The 27,935-nt window shown below is 33.3% G+C and overlaps 1 protein-coding gene across 2 annotated transcripts; it reads left to right on the top strand.

Moving 5' to 3' along the window:
* Window positions 1-19,397: 19,397 nt before the first annotated feature.
* On the top strand, window positions 19,398-22,975 carry LOC120351274. Of its 2 annotated transcripts, none has more exons than XM_039427939.1 (2): window positions 19,398-22,183; window positions 22,252-22,975. In XM_039427939.1, exon 1 carries the CDS (start codon window positions 21,044-21,046, stop codon window positions 22,181-22,183), a length of 1,140 nt encoding a protein of 379 aa, XP_039283873.1. In that variant the 5' UTR covers window positions 19,398-21,043; the 3' UTR covers window positions 22,252-22,975. Both variants share the same exon structure in this region; 1 of them encodes a protein (XP_039283873.1).
* The last annotated feature ends 4,960 nt before the right edge of the window (window positions 22,976-27,935 follow it).

Below are 27,935 nucleotides of genomic sequence, written 5' to 3'. Positions count from 1 at the left end.
TTTCACACAGTCCACTACTTTGCAGATCGGCCTTACAACCTGATCTACTGACAGTCAACAATTCCCAGAAGTGAATGATAGGATCTTACAAAAATTTTTGCGGACAAGAACTTTTATTAGACTTAGTTACTTGAACGAGAGACTTAAAATTGCTAGTGAGGAGCGAAGAAATAAGAAGAAAAGCATTCAGTTTTGTATATTCATGCAAGTGAATGCACAATTCAAGGGGAATCGAAGAAAATTATATTTTCTGATTGTGAGGTCAAGGTTAGTCTTGGAGAAAAAAATGTACAAATGAAATTTAAAATTTGTCTTTTTATCTACAACTTTCTCACTAACAAAACTTGCCTACCCAAAAAATGAAGAATTTTCTAGCTTATTATCTTTTTCATGTTCACGTTTTAAAAAACTTTCAACTTCATTTTATTCATACAAGTTGAATGAACTTAAAATTTGTTTGTTGTTGGTTATCCATCTTGTTTCCACTATTATTATCACTATTAAATTTTATAAAACTTCAAAGTGAAAAAGCACTCACATTATTTGATGTGGCGACGTCCGTTTTGTGCTGGTATTGCACATTTTCAAGCCAAACAGGAACTGAAGTGTTTAAGGTTATGAGGGTGAAATTTGGTTGGGGTGGAGAGGAGTTTTGGTGGTTAATGGAGGAGTATTTTAAATGAGTTTGTCAAACAGGGTGTGGGAGGAAAAGTTGATTTGGTCATTTAGAATATTGTTTGGCTGTTCTTTGGTGTGTTTGTATATTTCAAACTGTTCTAGTACATTTAATTTTCTGTTTTTGTGGGAATAGTGGAGTATTTCGAGGTTGTTGTCTATGTCAGGGTGTGTGTGGTCAGTGGAGATAATGTGTTTTGCAAAGGTGGAATGGGAGGACAGATGGGTAATGGCTCTTGTGTGTTCTTTGAATCTTATATTGAAATTTTTAGCTGTTTTACCTATGTAGAATTTGCTGCAATCTCTACAATTTAGCTTATAAATTCCTGGTCTATTGTATTGATTTTGAGAGGTGTTGTGTGGGGACAAGAGTTTTTTGTTCTGTATGCAATACTTGACGCGGTTCCATTGGTGTTCATCATATGAAGATTTAGTTGCAGAAGTACAAGTAGTGGAGTACGGTCAGCACTTGCTCATAGATCTATCAATTTTCACGGATGAGAACTACTTGAAAGACTACTTGAACTACTTGAAAGACTACTTGAATTGCATCCCTTGATGCAATAGCGTCAACTGTGAAATTGGGAGGGAAAATGTAAGGTATATGATGCAGGGCTGTACATTAGACACAAAAATATTATACATCATACGTCAAAACTGGAACTTCTGGAATTTGTATGATTGATCTCCAAAAGAAGAAGTAGTTGGTCAAGCATGACCAGAAGATTCAACCACACCTACTCGTCTACATAATGAGAAAGTAAGTAAGTAGGTACTGTAAGGTGATAGCATAGAGAAGCAATAGCATAAGTAGATATCCCATGATATAGGGCGTTTATGTCGCAACTTTTACTGTTATCTCAAGCCGATAGTTCATGTAATTCTTTCCCGTGAAGCTGTGTGACACTGGTAGTCTCTCATAGTGTGCTGTTCATACACTCTTAACTGGTCAAAACAGTAAAAATCGACAATAATCGGCTTGAGATAACAGTAAAATTGTGACATAAATGCCCTATACCATGGTATATCTACTTACGTTTCTCTATGGTGAAAGTCTCCATTTTTCTCATCCTGAAACAAATGTTTCAATAGAAAAAGCTACATCCGAATTTATTATTATCCAAATTTATTATTATTAAATTTTCTTCAAATACTGTATTTCTATTTTTTCCATTTTCTGATCATTCATTAAAGAGATTTTGGTTCACACATTCCAAGTTGTGGATTTTTGGTACCGAACTGAATATAAGCCCAAAGGATCTTCATACACACATGGTATAATGTGGTTGAGAAATAATCCCGATGTTACAAGACTGGATGATGCTGATGAAGACACCTTCAAGGAATTGCTAGGTACTTTGATGAGATTGTTTCTAAACAATGTCATATTACAAAATTGTGCCTAACCTCTTCAGTCCCTGTGTATCACCTGTGATACATATGGTCTCAGATTTTTTTCTTTCTTATTTTCAACTCTTTGTCAAGCTGTCCGGTTGTAGCATATACTAAACATCAGCTGTTTATCGTCTACAAACGGAAATAGTTCCATGTTTTTCCACTAGACTGCATTTGTCATCAAATGTTAGTGGCTCTACAACACTTCTGCAATGGCTCTTTCTGCTCAAGGTAAATATTATTCTAATCCATTTAATTTCAAGTTTCTGTTTCTGATTGTCTTTAAATAAGTATAAAGTTTACTCTTTGAGCTTAAAATAAGCGATTTGAACTGATTTATTTCTAGTAGAACAGTTTTTATTACATGTATCATGATGATACTTGGGGTCTCCACTGTTACAAACAAACCTTTTGAGGTTGGGTTATCATTTTACAAGCAATGTTGTTTCTGTAATCTGTTTTCATTCAGAAGTTGTTGTTTTTTTCAATTATACTACAACCAGAATACTTCTAAACTACTGTAAAATACCAGTTTTATTTCCTTCATGATTAAATAATTTTCCAGAGTCTTTATTGGATTGAAAAGTAATATGTTTTCATCAATTAGCCTACTTCAAAAGAGCACTCATGCTTTTTCCATTGTATTTTTGTACTTGGTCTTTCAAACACTTTTTCATTCTTTCACAGAGCTGGAAGACCTTGTATTTGATCCAAATATATCAGATATAGAGCTAGATATTGAAGAGGATGAAGAGTTCCCTGACGAACCTCCACTCCAAGAGCATGATGATTTAGAAACAACAGAGGTAGAAGGTGAACCTACAACTCCAGCAACCACTGGAATAGCAAATCCTGATCACACAGGGGACAGAATCAATCCAAATCGATGGAGACACAGAATTGAGTAAGTAGATTATATCAGAATAACATTTCTAACTATTAGTTTCAATCATTGACTTGTCCCTAGTAGCCATTCACATATCAGAATCATGGTAAATCAAACCCTCAGCAATGTTTTTTTTTTCATTGCAGCTTTGATGCACCAGTTGTCATTGATGCTGCTAGTGGACCAGTCAATGTTGAAGTTGGGAAGCCAATGGAATACTTCAGCAGATATCTCGATAAGTCATTTTTTACTGAACTGGCTGAGTTCACCAACAGGCGATCAGTGGAGGAGTTGGGGAAATCCCTGGATTCAACCACTCAAGAAATGTGCAAATTTTGGGGGGCTAGTGTTGTTGCTGCATTGATGCAGTATCCCAGATTAAAAATGTGTTGGGAATCTAGGACAAGGTATCCTCTGATTGCTGACAACATTAGTAGAGACAGATTTTTTACCCTTAGAAGTAAAATGAAAATTGTTGATGACAATAATGTTTCATCGGCTGAGAAGGCATCAAACCCATATTGGAAAGTACAACCAATGTTGGAGAGAGTGAGAAGAGGATGCCTGCAAAATCATAGGACTGAGAACATCTCTATAGATGAACAAATGATCCCCTTTCATGGGAAAGTTAGGACCAGGCAGTATGTGCGGGGAAAACCTTATCCAGTAGAGATAAAAAATTTTGTGGCAACCACTTCGTCTGGTTTGCCACTTGATTTCCTCCTCTACAAAAGCAAAGGAGCGGAAATAATTTCAGAAAAAATTCCCCTCCCAGAGAAAATAGATTTAGGTGGTAGGGTGGTTTTGAAACTCTCAGATTCTTTGCCAGAATGTTCATCTTTGTATACTGATAGGTATTCCACTTCTGTGGCAGTCTTAGATTGCCTTTTGAAGAGAAACATTTATGGAACTGGTACCATAATGTTCAACAGGTTACCAAGGAATATAGATTTCATTTCTGATAAAGATTTGAAGAAGAGTAGAGGTTCATTCGACCAGGTTGTTAGGGTTGATGGCAAAATCAACATTGTAAAATGGTTTGACAATAAGAGCATCTTTCTGTGCTCAACCAAGTTTGGTGTAGAGCCAGTTGAAGACTGTAGAAGGTGGTCGAAGAAGGATAGTTCATACATACAAATTCCACGTTTTTTCCAAATTAAAATTTACAACATGTACATGGGTGGTGTAGACATGTTAGACCGTGTACTTGGAAAATACAGTATGAGATCTAGAACAAAAAAATGGACCATCAGAGTCATTCACCACTTATTGATTTTGTGTGTGCAGCAGCTTGGATACAGTACAGGGAAGAAGTTGCTGCAAGTGGATTGCTGAAGAAGGATATTCTGACATATTATTTTTTCAAGTTGACAATTGCTGAAAACTTGTTGTATCCAAAAGATACACAAGTAAGAGAGAAAGCAGTGAGTAGTGATGAGGATGATGATGGAGAAACTGAGAATGTTGCAGGTCCATCCAAGCACCGAGCTTCAGTGCCTCTTCCTCCTGAACCAAAAAGGATGACTCAGACTACTCATTTACCTAATGATGAGAGCAGTAATCAAAAAAATCGCTCAAGGTGTCGATTTCCAGGCTGTAACAAATTTACATTTGTCAAATGCACAGAATGTGGGATATTTTTGTGCTTCTCAACTGGAATAAATTCCAGGAACTGTTTCCAGAAATTCCATAGGAAGTAATCATTGAAATATGAATTTGAATATTTTCCATGAAGATTAGATTTTTGACATTTAGACTATTTTTATTCAAAGTGATTCATTGAAATTTTAATTCAAATATTTTGCATGTAGATTCAATTTTTGATATTTAGATTATTTTATTCAAAGAGATTCATTGAAATTTTAACTTGAAAATGTTTCATGTAGATTTGATTTTTATAGACTACTTTTATTCAAAGTGACTCAATGAAATTTGAATTTGAATATTTTTCATGTAGGTTCGATTTATAATATTTAGAATTTTAATTGAAAGTGATTCATTAAAATTTTAGTTTGGATATTTTTCATGTAGATTAGATTTTTGATATTTAGATTATTTTTATTCAACTAAAATTAATAATTATGATAAATATTTTCACTTATATTTATATTGTGTTAATTTAAGATTGATATGCATAAAAAATCCATCAAAACATCAATACCAAGTATAAATCTATCATTTCCCAATCTAGTCCCTGGTAACCAGTGATTGTCAGCTTAGAGACCCAGTGTATCACTAATGATACATTGCCTACCCCCTCCACCAAAAGGAAAAAAAAAATTTTCAGAGGCAAAACATGTTTTTGGAGTTCATAAGAGTTGGTAAGTAAAATTTCATTAAGATATTTCAATTTTCACATCAGAGAGTGGTTGAGAAATAATCCTGATGTTACAAGACTGGATGATGCTGATGAAGACACCTTCAAGGAATTGCTAGGTACTTTGATGAGATTGTTTCTAAACAATGTCATATTACAAAATTGTGCCTAAAAGATAGAATCTTCAATTTGATACTCAAGATTGATAAAAGTCGATATTCAAAATCAAAATATATAATCAATATGTATGGTTGGTTGAAACATGATGTCGGTTGTCAGCTGGTTACCTGATTTTGGATTGTTTAATAAATTTTGTTTTTAAAGTAATAAACATTTCTAAACAGGAACAAAGATTAAATAAAATTAAAATAAAGTTTTTATTGAAAATTTTGAATGATATAAAATGTAACTTATTATTTTAAAGTTGTTAAATTATGTTGGCACTGAAACATCACCAGGGCGTTTCCCAATTGATCTGTGTCTTTGAAAATGGCTGCCGGACGTTTTGTGCTGTAATTTTTAGCTCAGTTGAATTTTTATCAAAATGTTTAATGTGAAATTGTTCATTTGTGTTTTTAAATGTATTATAAATTGAGTGATATGATGCACCTTCTGTGAAATGAGAATTTTGTTCTTTTCTTGTTCAGAGAGCTGAATTAAAATAAAATATACAAGTCAAAAGCCACAGGTCACAAAGTCCCACAAAAATAAGATGAGTATAGTTTTTAGTTTGTAAGATTTTTATCTGTTATTTCTATTTGAAACACATTAATTCTAGTATTAAGAAGATTTTTGAGCTGATGTTAATAATTATACCCGATGTAGTTGTGTACTACTGATGTATTTGCTACTGATGGGAGTTCCCTTGAACGTTTTCGCCTCTGTATGTTCCTGCAGCGATTCCGTTTTTCATTGAAGCATATGGGATTTGATGACCATGCAGCAAGAGAAGAAAGACGAGCTTTTGACAAATTAGCTCCCATTAGAGAGTTATTTGATAAATTTGTTGCCAACTGTAAGGAGAACTACTCACTTTCTCAGTATGTAACAATTGATGAAAAATTGGAGGGATTTAGGGGGAGATGCAGCTTTTGACAGTATATTCCTTCTAAACCCAATAAGTACGGAATAAAGATATTTGCATTGAGTGATGCTAAAATGTTTTACACAGGAAATCTGGAAGTTTATGTAGGCACGCAGCCTGCTGGACCATATGCAGTGAGCAACAAAACATTTGATATTGTAAAGAGAATTCGTGAGCCAATTTTAGGTACAAATAGAAATGTGACCATGGACAATTGGTTCACCAGTGCGGAGGTGTGTGAGGATCTTGTGGAGAATCATGGGATAACAATTTTGGGAACCTTGAAGAAAAATAAGAGACAAATTCCTCCACAATTTATACAAGGATGTAGGCCAGCAATGTATGCATTCAGAAAAATTTGTACATTGGTGTCTCATGTACCAAAAAAAATAAAAATGTTTTGTTAATTTCATCAATGCACGATGATGATTCTATGGATGAAGAAACAGGAAAGCCTAGTATTGTTGTGGATTACAACAACACTAAGATTGGAGTTGATGTGGTTGACCAAATCTGCTCAAATTATAATTGTGCTAGAAACACTAGAAGGTGGCCAATGGTAATTTTTTATTCAATAGTGAATGTTGCTGGCATAAACTCCCAGGTAATATTTTCAGCCAACAATCCAGGCACAAAACTAATTCGTAGAAAATTTTTGACAATTTTGGACAATGCTTTGATGAAGCAACATATGGTTGAGAGACTTGGAGTGCCACAAATTCCAAAGCTCTCTACTAAGGAGAGAATCATGCAGCCGACCCAACCCCAGGAGTGGCAGGTCGATGCAAAGAATGTGGATACAAAAAAAAAACAGGAAAGCAGAGTATTTCTGCCATAAATGTTCCACATATCTCTGTTTGGAGCACATCAAAGAGATCTGCAAAGACTGTGTTTGACTTTTTTTTAACTTATGATTTTTGTTTGTTTCAAAACTTTTTTCAATTAAAAAATTACTGTAAATACCAAAATTGTGTAAAAATATGCACAATAAAATATTATATGAAACATCTGTAAGGGTTTTATTAATGAATTCCTGGAATGTACAAAAATTATGTGAATATGGTCTCATAGACCATAGACACCACTCGTGAAACAAAAAAGCATGTCAACACTGGAGGGTTAATAATTTTCAATCTGTATTTGCTCTGCTTGTATCTTTTTATGTAATCTGCAATTTTAAATGACCAAGAATCATGGAATTATAATTTGATTTGCTCTAGACTGGTGTTTTTATTCAGAAATAGTAGCCCTATTCATGATTTACATCAAGATATTAGAGTTAAGGAACCGAGACTTTACCTTAGGGACAGGTGAAAAACTATAAAGCCTGAAGGACAAATTTAATAGTGCGCCAACAAGTCCTAACATCAATGCTCCACAGCCAATAATCCATCCTTGTCAGCAAAACTATTCTGACATACAAAAAGCATAAAAAGAACTATGATAATCTTCTTATCTACTGCTGTCAACGTGACACCCGTCATTAGCCTCAATGACATCTGGGACATGGTGGGTCCACAGGTAATGAAAAGACTAACTGGCTTGAGAAATCCCTCCCGAACCAAAACTGGTAAAGATTAAGTGGCAAAACTTAAGAATTTGTGTTGACAAAGTGTATGTTGATTATGATGATTATTTTCTTTTCATGTCTATTACAAATATTACAATATAACAGGTGCAGCAGTCAATTGGGCGATTTTGCAATAGCGCTTGTGTTTGTTTGGCTGGAGTGGGGAGAACGATGCTACGCCCGTCGTGTAGAAAACTTTAAAGCATTTTAGTAGCAATGGAGCAGTGGACAGGAGCACAGCGTGCTTATACCGTAAAAGCATTTTATAAAAACGGGGACAGCTATGTGATCGCTCAGCTTGAATTTAGAAGAGAGTTCGAGATTCATCGTAATAATGCTGTTCCATCAGCCAATGCCATAAAGACCTGGGTTCATAACTTTGAGGCAACTGGTTCTACACTGAAGAAGAGAGGTGGTAGTGCAACCTAGTGTAACCTAGTGTAACCTAGTATATCACCTGGTTTGCCATACAGGCCGTGTACAAGCCCAGTTGCTCCTTGTTTACTACTTGGTTTCTTGTTGATTTCGACAGTTAATAATTGACAGAATAAGTTAATGGTGAGTAATTTACATTAATTATATATTTTACACCAGAGAACATAGCAGTAGTTAGAGAGGCCTTTGAACGGAGTCCACGCCGCTCAGCGCGTCATCATTCTGTGGCACTTGGGCTTTCAGACCACAGCGTTTGACAAATCTTACATCAAGATCTTCATTTCCATGCGTACAAAATTCAAATTGTTCATGCATTACAGGACCAAGACCATGGAAACAAACTTAAATTTTGTGAGACATTTCTGCAGTTTATTAATGGAAACCAGAATCTTATCAACAACTTACTGATGAGCGATGAAGCACATTTCCATTTGCCAGGATACATTAACAAGCAAAATTTCTGCTATTTGTCAGACGCAAACCTGTACAAAATCCACGAGAAACCACTCCATAGCTTGAAAGTTACTGTATGGTGTGCGATATCCTCTTTTGCAATTATTGGTGACTACTTCTTTGAAGATGAGAGGGAAAGGGCTGTAACTGTGACAGGTGAACGCTATGTCCAAATGTTGCAGAATTTCTTAGCTCCTGCAATTGCTCATCTTCCTGTGAACGAAGACACGTTCTTCCAACAAGATGGGGCTACCAGTCACACTGCAAGAAAGTCCATGGCAACTGTAAGGAACATGTTTCTCAATCATGTAATCTCGAGACATGGGGATATCGGATGGCCGGCCAGATCCCCCAATCTTTCAGCCTGCGATTTTTTTCTGTGGGGCTGCTTAAAAGGAAAAGTGTTTATGTCTCCAGCACCACACACAATTCAGGAGTTGAAAAATCGAATTCAGAATGAAATTGAACAAATTCAAGTCGAGATGCTGCAACATGTAATGAGCGATGTTAGCAGAAGACTTACTGAGTGCATACATAGGAATGGTGGACGTTATTTTCCGAAAATAAGACTTTTCTTTTCTATTTTTTTAGTTTTTTGAGTTTGTAAACTAAATGCTACTATCTTTACTCTGTGTTTTTGTATGTTTCATATCAATAAATCTAATCATTCACTCTTGATAACACTTTTAAAATTGCCCGATTGACTGCCGCACCTTGTATTAATACACTCATAAATATAAATGATTTTGTATTAATAATGTAATAGATAACTCGAGAAGAAAATCTATAGTCATGTTTTGAACACATGAGATATGAAGTTTTTCTATGGTACATCCATTATTGAAGATTATGCAAATTTTGTTCTATGGCAGTCATCAGCTCCAAGTGTTCATACATTCAAAGTGTAAAAAATTTGTGGGGAGTTCATGTCAAAAAATGGCCTGGGGGAACCTCACTCCTCTTTGACCTCATTGTGGGTTACAATGTTGCACTTCTATTGACAAGAGCAAGTGGAGTAGGAAGAAGCTCAATCTGGCACTCTGCCTTTTGGATCTGATTAAAACAATAAATTGTTATCATACATTGAAAAGAGATATCCATTAGAAAAGTTTTCCTATGAAACATCCATTATTAAAGATTATGTGAATTTCAGTAAATTTTGTTCTATGACAGTTATCAGATTAAAGTGTTCATGAATATGTGGGGAGTTCATGTCAAAAGATTGGTCTGGGGGAACCTTACTCCCCTGTAACCGCATTGAGAGTTACAATGTTGCACTTCTGTTGACAAGAGCAAGTGGAGCAGCTTGGTGCCATCAAGGAACAATAATTATACTCCTTTTCATTTTTTTTTTTCAAAATTACTAGATCCCTTAGACTAAACAAGCTTATGAGTATCTAAATAAGCTGTACAAAATAAAAATAATTTATGCAAAAAATCTGCAAATCATGAATATATAACTTCTAATAAAATGTCGAACTGGTTAAACAGCATACAACTGCAATAAAATAGAGATACACCCTAATGATCTGAATGATTTTCTTGGACACTGTAGAAGTGTTGACACATATTGTCAGTCTAAAAGTTTTACCTCATAAATTATTTCCCATTTTTAGTTATGCACACCAAAATTTAGAGAAAAATTAACTCTATTGAACTAGTGATACCTTGTAAATCACATATCAATATGAAAAGGTATATTTTGTTGCAGAGTGGGAACTTTTAACTACAGTAGCTTGGCAACACTGTCATATTCTAGTGTAACCTAGTATATCACCTGGTTTGCCATACAGGCTGTGTACAAGCCCAGTTGCTCCTTGTTTACTACTTGGTTTCTTGTTGATTTCGACAGTTAATAATTGACAGAATAAGTTAATGGTGAGTAATTTACATTAATTATATATTTTACTAAAGTATATAATACATTCAAATGGCTTTTAACCCAGATAGCCCTGTAAGCCTTCCTGAAGGATGGAATCAAGCCTTCACAAAACATGCCAGTATGTTAGTTAGAATTTTTCCCACCAGATGGGAGTGGTGGCAATGTGTAGAGGGATACCTAGTCGTGTCCTTGGAATAGTTCATTCACCAGTTTCTTGTGAGCTGGCTTCAGTTGAACATGTGGAAGTTCTGGTAGTTCCAAGATGGATGATTTGACGAACATTGTATGTAATGAGTAAGTATAACTTTTTTTCAAATCAACTTTCAAATTTCAAATTCTAGAAATAAGTGGTCAAAGTATTGGTCTACAAGGATATATGGGTGTTTATGACCCTAGATTTATTATAAATCTATAATTTCATGTTAATTTTCAGAATCCTTCTGGAAGGCTTTCAGGGCTATATGACATAAAATTTTTTCTACTTGTTATAGGGAGCGCCTGACTTTGAATGAGCTGTTGGACATTCTTGCAACTGAAGATGAAGACCAAATACCAGCCAGTGGATTGGATATTGCTATTCTACCTCCAGAAAATGATGCTACTGATGAAGATTCTGGAACAGAAGACAACCCATCCATGGATAACCTCCTAGGCAGCCAACTAAGAGCTGAAGTGGTTGTGTTTGGAAGGGATAGAATCAGAACAATAAATCGGCCTACAACAGCTGGAGGAGAAAGAACACCATCACCACCACCAAATCCTCGAGTGAAGAAAAGGAAGAAGATAGTGAAATCATACAAGTGGAGGAAACAAGAACTACCTGAACTTGCAAATGAGTGGCCTCAAATGATGTCATGTTTTGAGGAGAAAGGTAAACGAACACCTCTAGAATATTTTCGTTTATTTTTTGATGAGCAGATTATAAACCTTTTTGTTACATTCACCAATCAATATGCAGCAAAAAAAAATTTGCTTGGGAATTGTACTAAGAATGAAATTGAAGTTTTCATTGCAATTCTTCTTCTCAGTGGATATGTGAATGTTCCTCGAAAAATAATGTATTGGCAATCAGATCAGGACAGTCATAATTCATTGGTCAGCAATGCAATTTCTCGTGATAGATTTCAGTTTATTATGTCCAACATACATGTATGTGATAATGATAAATTAGACAAGACTGACAGATTTGCCAAGATCCGTCCACTTTTGAAAATGCTAAATGAGAGATTTCTGAATTTCATGCCTCATGAACAAAATCACTCAGTAGATGAGTCAATGGTTCCCTATTTTGGAAGTCATGGAGCAAAACAGTTTATAAAAGGTAAACCTATTCGTTTTGGAATGAAGTTTTGGTGTGGTGGAACATCAAATGGGTATTTGACTTGGTTGGAACCATACCAAGGTGCTAACACATCTTCACAGAATTATGATGATAAAGGTATGGGCTATGGTGTAGTAATGACATATGTTGATCAACTGCCTGCAAACATCCCTTATCAAATTTATTTTGATAACTTGTTTACTAGTTTCCACTTATTGAGTGATTTGAAGGATAGAGGTATCGGTGCAACTGGAACCATCAGAGCCAACCGAGTTGACAAAAGCTGTCCTCTGGTAAGTGTTGACCAAATGAAAAAAAAACAAGAATCGAGGAGCATTTGAGTACTGCACGGACATTGAAAGTGGTATCTGCATGACATGTTGGAATGACAACAGTATTGTTTCCATTGCAACCAATTGATCAGATTCAGCTTGTGAAAAGTGTCAACAGGTTTTCAAGAGAACAGAAGAAAAAAATTCAAGTCCCCCAGCCAAAAGTTCTGAACAACTACAATAAGCATATGGGTGGCATTGATAGGGCTGATCAAAATATCAGCCTCTACAGATGTGGAATAAGGGGGAAAAATGGTATTTCCCCCTTATTGCACATCTGATTGATGTTTCAGGACAGAATGCATGGTGCTAGTACAACAGAAATGAAGAAAATATGGATCACTTGACGTTCAGAAGGATTGCAACGGCAGTACTGGAAACCAACAAGAGAGTGGTAACACATCGAGGTCGACCCAGTAGCTCAGCGGTAATTGACAGCCGATTCGACGGAATTGACCACCTTGTGTGCAGCCTACCCCTTTTAGAAGCTACAAGAAAGAAACAACAATTGATTTGTCGACAGTGTCACACTAAATCAACTACAAAATGTGTAAAGTGTGATCTGCCACTACATGTTGATTGTTTTATAAATTTCCAAAAGAAGTGAAAGTATGTTGTGATTCGAACTGATTTCAATTGTTTCCATACTATGAAATTGTTGCCTCCTTATTGTTTTATCCTCACAAAAGTATGAACTCATTACTAATGACACAGGCCAACAATGAAAAAACTTTTTACTGAAAATATCTCTTATGTTTTTTAGGTCGCTGAATCCAAATATGATGCTTAAAAAGTCGTATCACCCACCATTTATTCACATTTCATAGATACATTTTTAGATATATACAGATGTTTTACGAATTTTACAGCTTTTTTATAGTTAACCCTTTGCGATCTTAACCCTTTGCGATCTTAAAACTAAGGTATAGGTTGTCTTTGTCAGTCGGGTGGCCAGCTGTACTGACCAGACCATTTTGCGTAACAACTCAGATTAATTTCAACTGGGTTGTCCCAGCCGATCAGATGGCCAGTGGGAATGGCCAACATAAAAGTCATCGAACGCTCGGCTGGCCAGCACCACTGGCCAACAATATATGTTGCATTAATACATATATATTTTCACACTGCTGTCTTTTCTGTTCAGTGGTGAGATCTACTGAGTATTTCTCTAACTAAATGGAACACTTCTGCCAGCTTTATAGTGGATAATAATAACAACAGATGGCATATTGTCCACAGCTGTCTCAGTCTCATTCTCATGTCAACTGTACATTGTTTACATATGATAGAGAGTTTTTAAAGTGAATACGGTTACTTTTGATTTTCATATCTTATATTATTTTCTTTGCCATTTTCGAGTTGTTCATGTCGTTTAAGTGGATATGGATAGTATTTTAGGATCCGATGAAATACGAGACTACTTAAAAGAGGATTGTTACGAAGCTCATATGATAGTTGATTCTGAGCATGACAGCAATGTATATTCAAATAATTTGATGTAAGAAATTTGAAAAAACGAGGAAGACCGTCTCAATTAGTGGATGATGAGAGACTTAATGGCAAATTGCATCTGCTCTATCAACTACCAGACGGCAAGACCAGAGACTGTGCTGTTTGCAGTGATAGACGGCCAGGAAAAGAGAGAAAAAGAACAGTTTTTTTTTTGTAAAACGTGCTCAAAAAATCCCGGACTACATGTAGGTGAGGTTTTGAAAAATATCATTGTAACAAAAAATTTAAATTGGACTGAAACTTGATTGGACTTGACTGAATTGATTCACAGCTGAAAAAGAAGAAGATTTCAAGAATGATTATGCGAGATTTTATTAATATGTTTAACTTTTAAATATATATTCCATTAAATTCATCATCTTAAAATATATGTGTATGTAAATAGAAGAATACTTTTAGTTGAATTCATTTATGTTTTTTCAATTTGAAATACACTCTGAAAAACCTGTAGAATGGAGTAAAAATAATTCCGAGTTGGTGGGAGGGAACTATCAATATGGCTGTCGAGCTGACAGTGAGAAGGAGCTGGCCAGTAGCACTGGCCATGCGAGCGTCGGAGACAACTCAGATTGAAATATTTCCGGGCTGCATATGAAACTAATGTGGCCAGTACAACTGGCCAACCGACCGCAAAGGGTTAAAATAAAATTGCAAATGTAGTTCTAATGTACGTGGATGATGTTGGTAGCACTGCTGAAACACATTCTAAACAGCTGATGTATTTTTATACTTTCAACCTAACCTCAATTTCACATTTCCTGTACATGTGCTCAGTACAATGTCTACTCGCAGTTGTAAAAATTCTGCTGACAGTTTTTGTTACATTTGTGGTGAGTTTGTTATTGAAAAACACCAAAGAAACATTACAGATTTTGTTAGAAAAGTTTATCTAGCATACTTTGGAACCAAACTTGGAGACCAGGATAAATCTTGGGCACCGCATAAGGTATGTTATGTATGTGTTGAGGACCTTAGAAAATGGTCAAAGAAAGCCAAGAACATTTCAAATTTGCTATTCCTATGATATGGAGGGAACCAAGAAACCATTCTGATGACTGCTACTTTTGCAGTGTTGACATAAGTGGTCATAATTCTAAGAACAAGAAGGTAATAAACTACCCTAGTCTTCCATCTGCCATCAGACCAGTAGGGCACAGTGTTGACTTGCCAGTTCCAGAACCACCAGAGGACCTTAATTCAATTGAAATAGAAGTATTTTCTGATGAACAGTTGAAGGTAGAAGAACATGATGAAGAATTTCAATGTGTTGCAGAAAATTCAGAGCCTAAATTGTTTACTCAAGTCGAGCTTAATGACTTAGTTAGGGATCTGGGCTTAACAAAAGAAAAGGCTGAGCTGCTTGGCTCTAGGCTAAAAGAAAAGAACTTGTTGGCTGCTGGAACCAGCATTCATGTGTATAGGAAGAGAGAACAGCAATTTTCAAAGTATTTTGAACTTGAGGAAGGTTTGGTGTACTGCTCAGACATGTCTGGTCTAATGAATGAGTTTGGAATTGAGTACAGCATCAAAATCCAGTTCCCACGGTTTTTGTATACCGTCTTCCAAACATGTTTGAACAGGTCTAATTATTAAATAATAATAAAAAAAATTATTTAATAATTGAATAATATTAAATAATAATTTAATTTATTAATTTAATTTATTTTATTTTTTATTATTTAATAATTATTTAATTTATTTAATTAATTTATTTTATTTTTTATTATTTAATTTATTTAATTTAATTTATTTATTATATTTTTTATTATTTAATATTATTCAATTATGAAATAATTATTTAATTAATTTAATTTAATTTATTATTAAATAATTTCAAACAAAAAATAATTATTCAATAATTGAATAATATTAAATAATAAAAAATAAAATAAATTAATTAAATAAATTAAATTAAATAAATAAATTAAATAAATAAATTAAATAAATTAAATTATTATTTAATATTTAGACCTGTTCAAACATGTTTGGAAGACAGTATACAAAAACCGTGGGAACTGGATTTTGATGCTGATAAAATTACTATAAATACCGGGCTCATTCCAACAGAAATTTCAGTCACGGTGGGGTAGTGGTGGAGATAACATCTCATATAACAAGATTTTTCTACACTAGACTGAATGCTACAACAATTCTTCATTGTGAGGTGTGACCTAGTTCAATGTAAGTATGAATGACCTTCAGATCAAGTTACAAAAAAGTTCTCTAATCACCGGGATTTGAACCTGAGATTGGTAAGCCGCAATGCTATCAACTAAGCCACTAAACAAGATTTGAAATTAATTGATCAAAACGAACTCATAAGTTTGTTATCACAAGAATAGATACTGTAATGATATTATTCACAACTTCACTAATCAGTAATAATTTATCATTATTATGTGGTAGATTACCAAGAGCTACTTTTAAGTAATGTAGATATTTTAAATGAATCTCCTAAAATGCATTGTGAATTTGATATTGTTTTCATAATTTTAAAAACTTTATTATTGGCTCAACTAATTGCTTGTTATTGCATAGCTTGTTATTAAATAATATTTCTATTGTAAGTTCAATCTAATTAATAAATAAAATGATTTAAATTGATGGATTTAGTGATAGCAAACTAATGAGATCAAGCATGTTTCCGCGGTCTGATACATATGGGGCCCCAGGTTCGAGTCCCCACAGTATGAATAGTTTTTTGACTCTTTGAAACAACTTTTGAATTTTGTTGAACAAAACTACTCATCAAAATCTAAACTGAACTTGATTTTCTTGGTAGGAAAGATCTTTATAACCTTAGATTTAAGCAGGAAAGATTATTGTTTTATAATTTTCTAAATTAAGCTCAGTACCTTTTTACAGGTTTTTTTATTAATTTGAAAATGAATTTCAACAAATAAATTGTATTCTTGATTGAATTACAAATCTGAGCATTTTTCAGTTCCAGTTTATAATTTATTTTAGAAGGAATGTTGGACATTACATAGGTGTTAAAAAATTCTCTTATCAGGTGGATTCAACATTATATTCATACCAAAATTTGAATTTATTTTTTGAAGTGGGAGGGAAATCATGAAGTAAGTTTGGATCAGTTAAATACATCCATTGTTTCATATTATTAAGATCAACATTCTTTGGTAGATAATAAGAACCGAATTTTTTTGCTAAACTAACGATATTCTGTAATATATTAATTAATTCTTCAGCCTCTTGATTTCTACTTGATTTCTCTTGTTTTCTACTCAAATGACATCCAAATTTATCAATACTCATGTTTTTTTATTATACTTCATGTTTGTATATGAATTTTTCATCAAACCATGCTCTAAAGAACCAGGGTTGTGCTGTTTCAGCAGCATACTTTTCATACTTTGATAATAATTGTGGATCTGACATTGCTTTGAATTGTTCATTATCATTATGATCAATTTCTGGGATATATGAGCAACTAATGGGATGAATTGTATAATCCTTATAAAATTCTGAATCAAATTTCTAATTTCAACATTAATATTATTATTCTTCTTATTATTATGTAAATATCGACCAAATTTATCAATAGACATTATACTAGAGTATATTTTTCTATAATACTAAATTACCACCAATAATTATTCCAATTTCACGCAACTCTTCTACGATACTCATAATCTCTGCATCATGTCCAGTGTGCCCAGCTATTTTTGAATTTACCAATAGATTCAATCTTTCACATAACTCGTTTGGGTTATCCCAATAAACATATTGCTTTTACATTTTTTTTCTTGGTACTACAATTTGCATATCTTCTTGTTCTAAACTACTATCACCAGCACCTCTACCTCGAGTAACTCCTTTTTTAGGTGGGAATAATTTCTTAATAATATTAACATATTTGTAACTGGTATTTCTCTTAACTCGACCCAAACTATCAAGATGAACTGATGTTATTTGAAGTATATTTTTATAGGTTTGCAAATCAGTTCTCTTGTAAATATGTTCATCAGGTACTGCTTTGAATAATAAATCTGTTAGACCTTTTATCTCAGTGCGACGTGTTAGGAAATTACGTCTGACTCTACCATGCAGCTCATGTGCAAGTTTCTTTCTTGTTGACATTATTTTTTAATTGATTATACATTTTTGTTCGATGGCTTTCTGTTAGTATACTTTCTACAATTCTACCAATTCTATCAATTTTATCTTGAAAACGTAATTGATCCATGCAAGATTGTTGCCAGATTGTCCCATCCCTGGATCGTTTCATTGCATAGTTATAGGTGTGTAAAATATTCATTGAAACCAATCTTTTTTCAGGAGCAAATCTAACTTTTTTCATGTGTTTTTTTAATCTCACAATCAAATAGGTTCAAAAACAATTAGGAGATTATTTTGTAGGTTTGAGAGTTCAATTTGTTATATTCCTCAAACATTGTTTTAGATTGCAATTTAACCTATATAAATAGTTGTATAACAACTTTATTCTCATTTCAGTACCAGATTTACAATGGACCACAAGCCACAAGCCAGATTGCTTTCCTCTCTATATAAAAAAATGGTGACAAGTATTAATGGTAATGTTATCTTATATAAATGGACAGAATTCTTGACTACTGATATTAAGATACTATTTGAACAATTTAGACCAATTATTCTGGAAATAATGCTTTCAAAATCGAAAAAATTTAATGGAAATGTTAAATGGTTTGTTAGTTTACATGTGAAATTAAGAAAAATTGTAACTGATGTTGATCAATTGGAAATCACACCTACATTTCATGGAAAATCAAGATCAATTATCAATATTCATAATAATGTCAATGAATTTCATAAGCAATGGGAGGAGGCTGAAAATATAATAAATGAAAAGTTTGATAAATTCATTCAAAATGGTAGTGGGTGGGTAATTGATGAGTTTCAAAGATTTGATTTGAATATAGTGAAATATTCACCCATACATGGAACAGGTTCATATGTCTTGACACCCAAAAGAATAGCAGTTAAAAGAGTCATTTTAAATATCAGGAATGAAGATGATTTATGTTTTGTCTGGTCTGTTCTAGATTATTCTCATAATAATAGAACACATAATAGAGTTAGTGACTTGAAAAAATTATTAAATCTAATTAATATCAATGATCTAAATTTCCCACTTATTTTGGAAGATATTTCAAAATTCGAAAAACAAAACCCAACTATATCTATAAATGTTGTTGGATATGAAAATGAAATTGTCTATCCATTACTTACATCAGAAAATCAACATAGAGAGCATAAAATTACACTTTTACTTTTAGAATCAAATGGTAAGAAACACTATACTCTGGTGAGGAATTTGTTTAGACTTTGTTCCTTAAATTCAAGCGAATCATCGTTCATTCCTATACCGAAGTTCATAACAGATAAGAAAGCTATAGTGAATGTGAAAAGTGATGATAGTCTTTCATTTATTTGGTCTGTCTTAGCTTTCTTCCATAATAAGAGGACTAATAGAGTTGGAGACTTGAAAAAATTATTGAATCTAATCAATATCAATGATCTAAATTCCCACTTAGTCTGGAAGATATTTCAAAATTCGAAAAACAAAACCCAACCATATGTATAAATGTTATTGCTCATGAAAATCATACCTTCTATCCATTACTTATATCAAAAAATAAAGATCGGCAGCACAAGATTACACTATTATTATTATCAAGTAAAGATAAAAAATATTATACTCTTGTAAAAAATCTATCAAGATTATTGTCCAATTACACTAAACATGGACATAAAGTAGAAATATGTCCACACTGTTTTCATCGATTTACTAGAAAAAAAGCCCTACAAAAATTGAACAATCATATTGAATCATGCTCTCTGGAGAAAACTCAGAGAGTAGAAATGCCACAAAAAGGACATGAAATTTTAACATTCAAAAATTTCTCCTATACACTTAGAGTTCCCTATATCATTTATGCAGACCTTGAGTGTCTAATCATCAATGGAGAACACATTCCTTGTGGATATGGATATGTTATTGTAAATGAAAGTGGAAATATTCACTGTGGTCCTAAAATTGTAAGAGCAAATTCCCTTACAGAATCTGAAACCTTAATTGAGAAATTTATAGGTGAATTAGATGAATATGGTATTATTCTGAAAGATAAATTAAAACAAAATATCCCCATGACCATTAATTCTGAAGAGAATAGAAAATTCTTAGAGGAAACATTGTGTTGCTTATGTAATAAACGTTTACTGTTTGATAGGGTTAGGCACCACTCACATTCAAATGGGATGTACCTGGGTGCAGCCCACAACAATTGTAATTTAAATGCAGAAAAAGTTGAAAAGATACCAGTAGTGTTTCATAATTTTTCAGGATATGATTCACATTTTATAATACAAGCATTGACTAATTATAAGAAAAAAATAAGCTGTATTGCCAAGACTAGTGAGAAAATTATCTCTATAACATTGAATGATACACTAAGATTTATTGATTCTCTCAATTTCTTGAATTCATCTCTTGAGAAATTGGCTGAGATCAATTCAAAATTTGATCTTCTATCAAAACATTTCTCCTCAAATAAAGCAGACCTATTGAAAACAAAACAATTTTACCCATACGAATATATGAATAGTTTTGAGCGATTCCAAGAAACGAAATTACCTACTATTGATAAATTCTACAGTAGACTAACCGACAGTCAAATCACTGAAACAGAATATCAGCATGCACAGAACATTTGGAAGCATTTCAACATAAAAAATCTTGCTGAATACCATGACCTTTACTTAAAAACAGACATTCTTCTATTAGCAGACATTTTTCAGAATTTTCGAACAAGTTTCATGTGTACCTATAATCTAGACCCTCACTTCTTCTCTCTTCCACATTATTCTTGGTTTGCTATGTTGAAAATTACAGGAGTAGAGCTCAAACTCTTGACTGATATTGATATGCACCTATTCTTTGAAAAAGGAATAAGAGGGGGGATAAGTGTCATTCCTAAGAGATATGCAAAAGCAAACAATAGATATATGAGTAATTTCAACATAAATGAGCCAGAAACATACATAATCTATTGGGATTGTAATAATTTGTATGCCGTGGGTATGTCTGGAAATCTTCCACATTCAAAATTTGAATGGATGAGTGAAAGAGAAATAGAAGAATTTGATCCTCAAAAATAACTGATTCAAGTTTAGGGTACATGTTGGAAGTGGACTTGGAATACCCCTCTCACCTTCAAAGCACACACAATTGTTTCCCTCTAGCACCCTTGAAAGAAACACCACCTACTGGTAGATATGAGAAACTAATAACAACATTCACAAACAAAGAAAAATATGTAATATATTCTGATAATCTAAAACTCTACTTAGAATTGGGTATGGTGTTGAAAAAAGTACACAGAGGTATAAAATTTGAACAAAGTAGATGGATGAAACCTTTCATTGATATGAATACACAATTAAGGACAGTAGCAGATAATGAATTTGATCGAACCCTTTACAAGTTGATTAATAATAGTTGTTATGGCCGCACTCTCATGAATGTTAAAAACCATACAGACTTTGAAATTGTAATGGATGAAGAGAAACTAGACAGAATCATCTCCAAGCCAAGAGTAAAAAATTGGTTTCCATATAATGAGAATGTTACTGGTGTGTGCTTGAATAAAATTAAAGTTGTATTGAACAAACCAATTTTTGTTGGTGCTGTAATATTGGAACACAGCAAAAATGTTATGTACGATTTCCATTACAATCAAATCAAGAATATATTCAAAGACAAATGTGAAGTTTTGATGTCTGATACTGATAGTTTTATGTATGTGATACAGACTGAAGATATTTATGAAGATATTAGGAAATATAAACATTTATTTGACACATCAAACTTTCCTAAAAATCACCCATGTTATAATGAGGAGAATAAAAAAGTAATTGGTAAATTCAAAGATGAGAATGGTGGCAGAATTATAACTGAATTTATAGGATTACAAGCCAAAATGTACTCATTTATATTCTCTAACTGTGAAGAAAAGAAGGTGGCCAAGGGTGTTCCAAAGAGTGCTCAAAGAAACCAATTACAATTCAAGTTGTACAAAAAATGTTTGTTTGAAGGTGTTGAGCATACAATAAAATCTGTACATATTGTAAGTAAACTACATATTGTCACAACTGAAAACCAGGAGAAGGTTGCTCTTAGGCCCTATGATGATAAAAGATTCATAAGAAATGATTGTATAAATACATTGGCTTGGGGACATAAAGATATTCAGAACAGTAAAAGGAGGTGTGATGATGAGCATGCTGCTACCAAAAGGGTGAGATCACTATCTAGCTAGGTAGGTAGGTAGGTAGGTAGGTAGGTAGGTAGGTAGGTTGGTAGGTAGGTTGGTAGGTAGGTTGGTAGGTAGGTTGGTAGGTAGGTAGGTGTGTATTTGTAAAAAAAATATTTAGAATTATCAATTATTCCTGTATTTCTTCAGTTATAATATTAAAACCTTGTAGAGGCTTAAAATTAATTATTCTCTCTATTAATTTTTATGACAAATTTTCCACTTTGATGCTGTAATTAATTCTCAATTATAAGGTTTTATAATTATTGTAATCTTCTACATTACTTTCCTAACCATACCACTCAATGGTGTGTATTCATACACATTATCATAAAGAATTAGACAGTAGGCAGAGGTTTTATCAGGTATATTTTCATTAGTTTCAAATGTAAGTTTAACATCTAGTGCACCAGATTTCAACAATTCATTTTGACGACTGCAATCTATTACTATTAGTGCAGCCTTTTCAATGAATGTATTATATGATATTGAAGTAAGATTGTTACTGTTATTATGTGGATAGTAAGCATGTGGGAAGCTACTAAACATATGATAGAGCAAGTGTTTGCTTCCCATTATATTGTCATAGGGGAAGTATTGTGCATTCAAATAGAGACGAACATTGTGTAGTTTACATAGATCAAAACATGACTTGTTTGCACTCAGTTTATTTTTCTTATCAGTTTGAAAGCCTAGAATAATAAATCTAGGCTTCTCCATTTGTGAAGCTGTTTTAACTGTCCATTGATGAGTAGTAGTTTGAGGAAGTGTTGGATACTCATGTATCTGCCATGATCTAAAAGGTAATTAATTGGTTTATCTGTATGTGATAGGTTCAACAAATCAAGCCGAATGTGGTCAGAAACATGTATATAGGGTACTTTCCATTGTATCTTTGTAATATTAATTTTAACTGTAGCTCCATCAGTGGTAGTCACTGCATCTGCATCTGTTGAAGATCTTAATAGAATAATTTCCTGACGAACATTCAATATAACTTTCTTGTAGTCTTCCATTACACCCAACCACATCTCCAAAGGTATACAAAAACTGAATTTGTCAATTTTATTCCATCCATCCAATTTCCATCCTGCATTCTCCCACACTTTTGTATTGAGTGCTGTTTCACTTAGAAGATTTTTCATTGTAGTTGTAATACCAAGATTACGTGTACGATCAACTTCCACACCACCAAGTTCATATCTGATTTCATCAAATAAATAAGCTACTCCATTATTAATTAGTGAATAATTTTCAGTTTTAGTATCATCTGCTTTCTTAACCTCAACTTGTCCTTCAATTAGAAGGAAACTTTTACTGGGTAGTGTATAGACATCTTGTTGATTCAAATTTATACGTATTTCATCATTGTGGTTGAATGTTTGAGATGCATAAGGAGTGTGTGTATGATATTCAAACTTTGTTATACTCTCATCAAAGTTTGGTTTTTCTGAGACATTGAATATTGTATCAATAGTATTCATATCTTTTGGATGAGACATTATAATTATTTCTATTCTTATTTTTATTATATACAATAAATCCTAATCTTGTAATAGTTCAACATTTTTGGGTGTGAGTTTATGTTGATTTATCATTGTATTATTATTATTTCCACTACTTGAGAATATCAACATTATTTTTATATAGTTGGTGATTTTCTTACATGTAAACGAACAGTTATAGTTTCTCCTCGGAAATTGATCAATTCATTATTTTGATCTATTAGTTTTACACGAATGTGATCTATTCGGTTTGTATTGATTGGTAGGTACACTACAGTTTTGGAGATACAATTATTTTGAAACCTGGTGGTACAGTTGTATAGAACTCATACAGTATGTGACCTTCACTACCATTATCATAAGATCCTTTTGCAATATTACATTCTACTCTGATGCTATTCACACGCATAATGTGAACTGGTTTTGTAGATATGTGCCATTTATTAGCTTCTAGCTTCATGTGTTGGAATCCAAGAATTGGAGCAACACTATCTTTCATACTGATATCAATTTCTCTATCTGCATATAACTCACACTGTAGTGTATTATTATTAGCTTTGATTTTCAGTTGACCACTTGTAAGAGATAATTTATTTCGTATATAATCTACTATATCATCCAATTCATATGACCCTACTGGTATTTTCACTTGTTTTCCATTATAGCTAAACTTATCATTGATATTGTTTTCAATATTTGGAATTGTATTGTATGTATATAGATCTATTAGGGCTACTTCATATTTGCTAGATGTTTCCAGTTGTACTGGTGGGAAAATATCACTTACCAGTGGATTTTGATTTGCTGTTAATGAGAACATATTTTTTATACAACCACAATAAACATAAATGACCACATACTATTGAATTGTCATCGATTTCTTGATACTTCTTATAGTTGTAATGTATTTTTATATCTTTCATATAAGCCATAAATTCAAGTGGAGGACTCAAATTTCCAAAACTATCGAAATAGTCACATGTATTGTTACATTTAATATAACATGTCCAATGACTTCCTGTACTGCTTTCATCATCCAAATTGATTACACCAATTTCTAGATCTTTGAGTGGTATTTCTGGTAGACTATCTCTCATGTAGACACCTCGTAGTGGTAATTCAAGCTTTCTTGCATAATCTATTATTTCAATGTTTGTGAATGGTGTTTTTTTTTTAGAATTTTCCTCAATGTCTCTTGTATCCTCTTCTGATTCACCTTCTTCTTTATTGTTTTATTCTTATTCTTTTGCAACCCACACCCTTTGTAGGGTTTCAGAAACAACCCACACCCTTTGTAGGGTCTCAGAAACAACCCACCACCAAATTTAGTCTTGGCATTCAATAAGTTTGTTACCAAGTATGCTGATGAGCGCTCTCCAAGGCTAGCATCAGGTGATTTGACTCTTTCCCAAGCCAGGGCAGCTAGTTTCTTATCAGCTTCTGTTCTATTCTGATTAGGATTGCTATAAGCTATATCATGTTCCCGGCATGCATCATCAAGTTTATTTATTCCTTTATCACCTCTCTTCAATCTTTTTTCAAGTTTTGTGCCAGGGCCACAAAAATTGTAGCCAGGGATATGAAGTTCAACAGGTAGTAAGTCAATTGCTTTGTTCAATATAGATCCGATTATTCCAGATCCAGACACAACCTTCTTCCGTTTTATTTTCTTCAACAATGGTATTTTCTTCTTGATCATTTTTATTAAGTACATTTTTTCAACATGTATATATTTATTTATTCATCTATTTATTGATTGATTCATACAGTATCAAATCTTTGTTAATCTCCAATCTCCGATCTCTGCTTGAAGAAATCTGAGATCTCCAATCACTAAAGATGTCATATCTCACTTAATATTCATTATATCTTGATAAATGATATGTTTATTGATTTGTTATTAAATTTACTAAAAAAAGTTATTCCTGTATTTTTTTATAACATCAACAGGTTCTTCGTTATTTTTGTAATAAAAAAACTAGGTTCACATTTTCATACAAGTGGGGATCATCATTGACCTTGACCTTGACCTTGAATTTGACCTTGAATTTGACCTTGATCTTGACCTTGAATTTGACTTGAATTTGACTTTTGGTTGTATACCTAGTGGGAAATAATAATGGTATTAGGCCACACATCTTAGGAAGGGGGGGAAATTTAATTAGGCCACACCTTTTAGGGGTGTGGGGGAGGGAATTGAATTAGGCCACGCCCCCCCCCTAATAAAAATATTTTCCTCAGTGTTTAATAGAAATTCTTGCTGTAAACATCTCCTCCCTGGTCTATAAATACAGTCGGGGCGGGGTGGTGGTTGAGATAACATCTCTCAACCTTGACCTTGAATTCGACCTTGACCTTGACCTTGGTGTTAAATTGATGCTCAATCGGAGCCTTTTCACAGAAGAGCATGCTCATTTGAAAGTGAGTCACACTACTTACTGGAGAATATTCCGTGATAACTTCAATTATAAATTTGGACGTCCTCAAGTTGATGCATGCTGTCTATGTGAAGAATTGAAAGTTAAGATTAAATCCCCTCACCTCAATGAGATAGCCAAGAGAACAGCTGTGGCTAAACTCTTAGTACACAAGAGAAAGGCTAAGAAATTTTATGCTGCATTGAAACATGAAAATTCGGAGGATGGTCAAAAGGAGACTAATGTGTTGTCACTTGCGTTTGATTACATGAAGACCATTAGCCTGCCAAAGGGCAGGCACAAGAGTACAAGAGTTGTATTATTCTAGACAGCTCTCTGTAAATTTATTTGGTATCCATAATATTAGAACCAATAAAACATCTATTTTCCTCTATCATGAGGGGTTAGGGAAGAAAGGTCCAAACGAAGTATGCTCTTTTTTGTATGAATACCTGAAATCAGTACCAGAACACATCACTGAATTACGACTCTTCTGTGACAACTGCGGAGGGCAGAATAAGAATCAAATGCTTTCCCGATTTTGTCTTTACTTGACAGACTCTGGCCGTTTTGATAAAGTTGTACAGTATTTTCCTCAACGTGGACACAGCTTTCTACCTTGTGACAGGGATTTTGGAATAATTTCTAAAGCCCTTAAGAATCATGAACGGATATTCACTGTTCATGAGATTATCGAACACATATTAAAAAGTTCTTCTATTCAAAACAAATTTACTGTACATGAAGTTAAGGCTGATGATGTATTAGATTTTAAGAAGTGGCAGAAGATCTACTATAAAGCATCATCCATTTCCAAAGAAACAATGGGTAAAAATGTGTGCAAAGAAGATAAGGTGTTTTTTCAAATTAGTACACTTTTCCATTTTGAATATAAAAGTGCAATGAAAGGATATGTGAGAGCATACCCAAATATCCAGGGACTATTCTCCCACAACTTTTATATAGGCAAAACTAGAGGTCCAGTTCTCCCACCAGCCGAACTTGCATGTCCAGCTGGGAAATGGCCCTTGAAGAAATGTAAGATAGACGACATAATCAAGCTGAGACCTTAAATTCCTCATGAGTTTATAGATCTTTACGAAGAGATTGTAGCTGGCCAACAACAGATGCCAACAGTGTACCTGACAGTGACATTGAGGAAGACATTTTTGATAAATAATGAATCAAAGACATTGAATAATCAAATAAATAAGTTTTACAGCAATTGTACACTCAAATACATTTTAGTAATACATTTTAGTCAACAATTTGAATAAATATCAATTTTCAATACTCTTTTTGAACTATTTTTTTTACCTGAAACCCGATTTTTTTTAAAAGGGCGATATTCTATGATTTTATTTTGTTCATAGAATTGTAGCCAATATTCAAAATGTCATGAAACTCTGTAATATAATGTGATATAATAGTAATAATTGTAATCAATTGAAATTTGAAACATATTTGAAAAATTAATTGTATAGAAATGTTTTTCTCAATTTCTGGAAAATTCATAATTAGTGACATACGCCCTTTCAAAAAAAACCAATTCATATCATCAAGCTATCAAAATGTAAAAGTTTTCTCAGGAAAACTTTTTTCCGATCATTACTTTTGAGATATGAGCGCTGAAGTTTAAATTTTTGGGACAGAACATTTCAAATTCAGTAATAGATAAATCCATGAGATTAAAGCTGTGTTCACACCAAAGTTATTAACAAAATGTTAATAACCTAATCCTTATAGATTGTATCAGATTGAACGGAGCTTGACAAACATATTATGTTCATCATGTGTATGATAAGTTATGTTCAATCTAATAGAATCTAAAAGGAT

This window comes from Nilaparvata lugens, chromosome 5 (genome assembly GCF_014356525.2).
Source record: "Nilaparvata lugens isolate BPH chromosome 5, ASM1435652v1, whole genome shotgun sequence".
Classification (NCBI taxonomy): Eukaryota; Metazoa; Arthropoda; class Insecta; order Hemiptera; family Delphacidae; genus Nilaparvata; species Nilaparvata lugens.
This window is presented reverse-complemented; position numbering and strand designations above follow the sequence as displayed.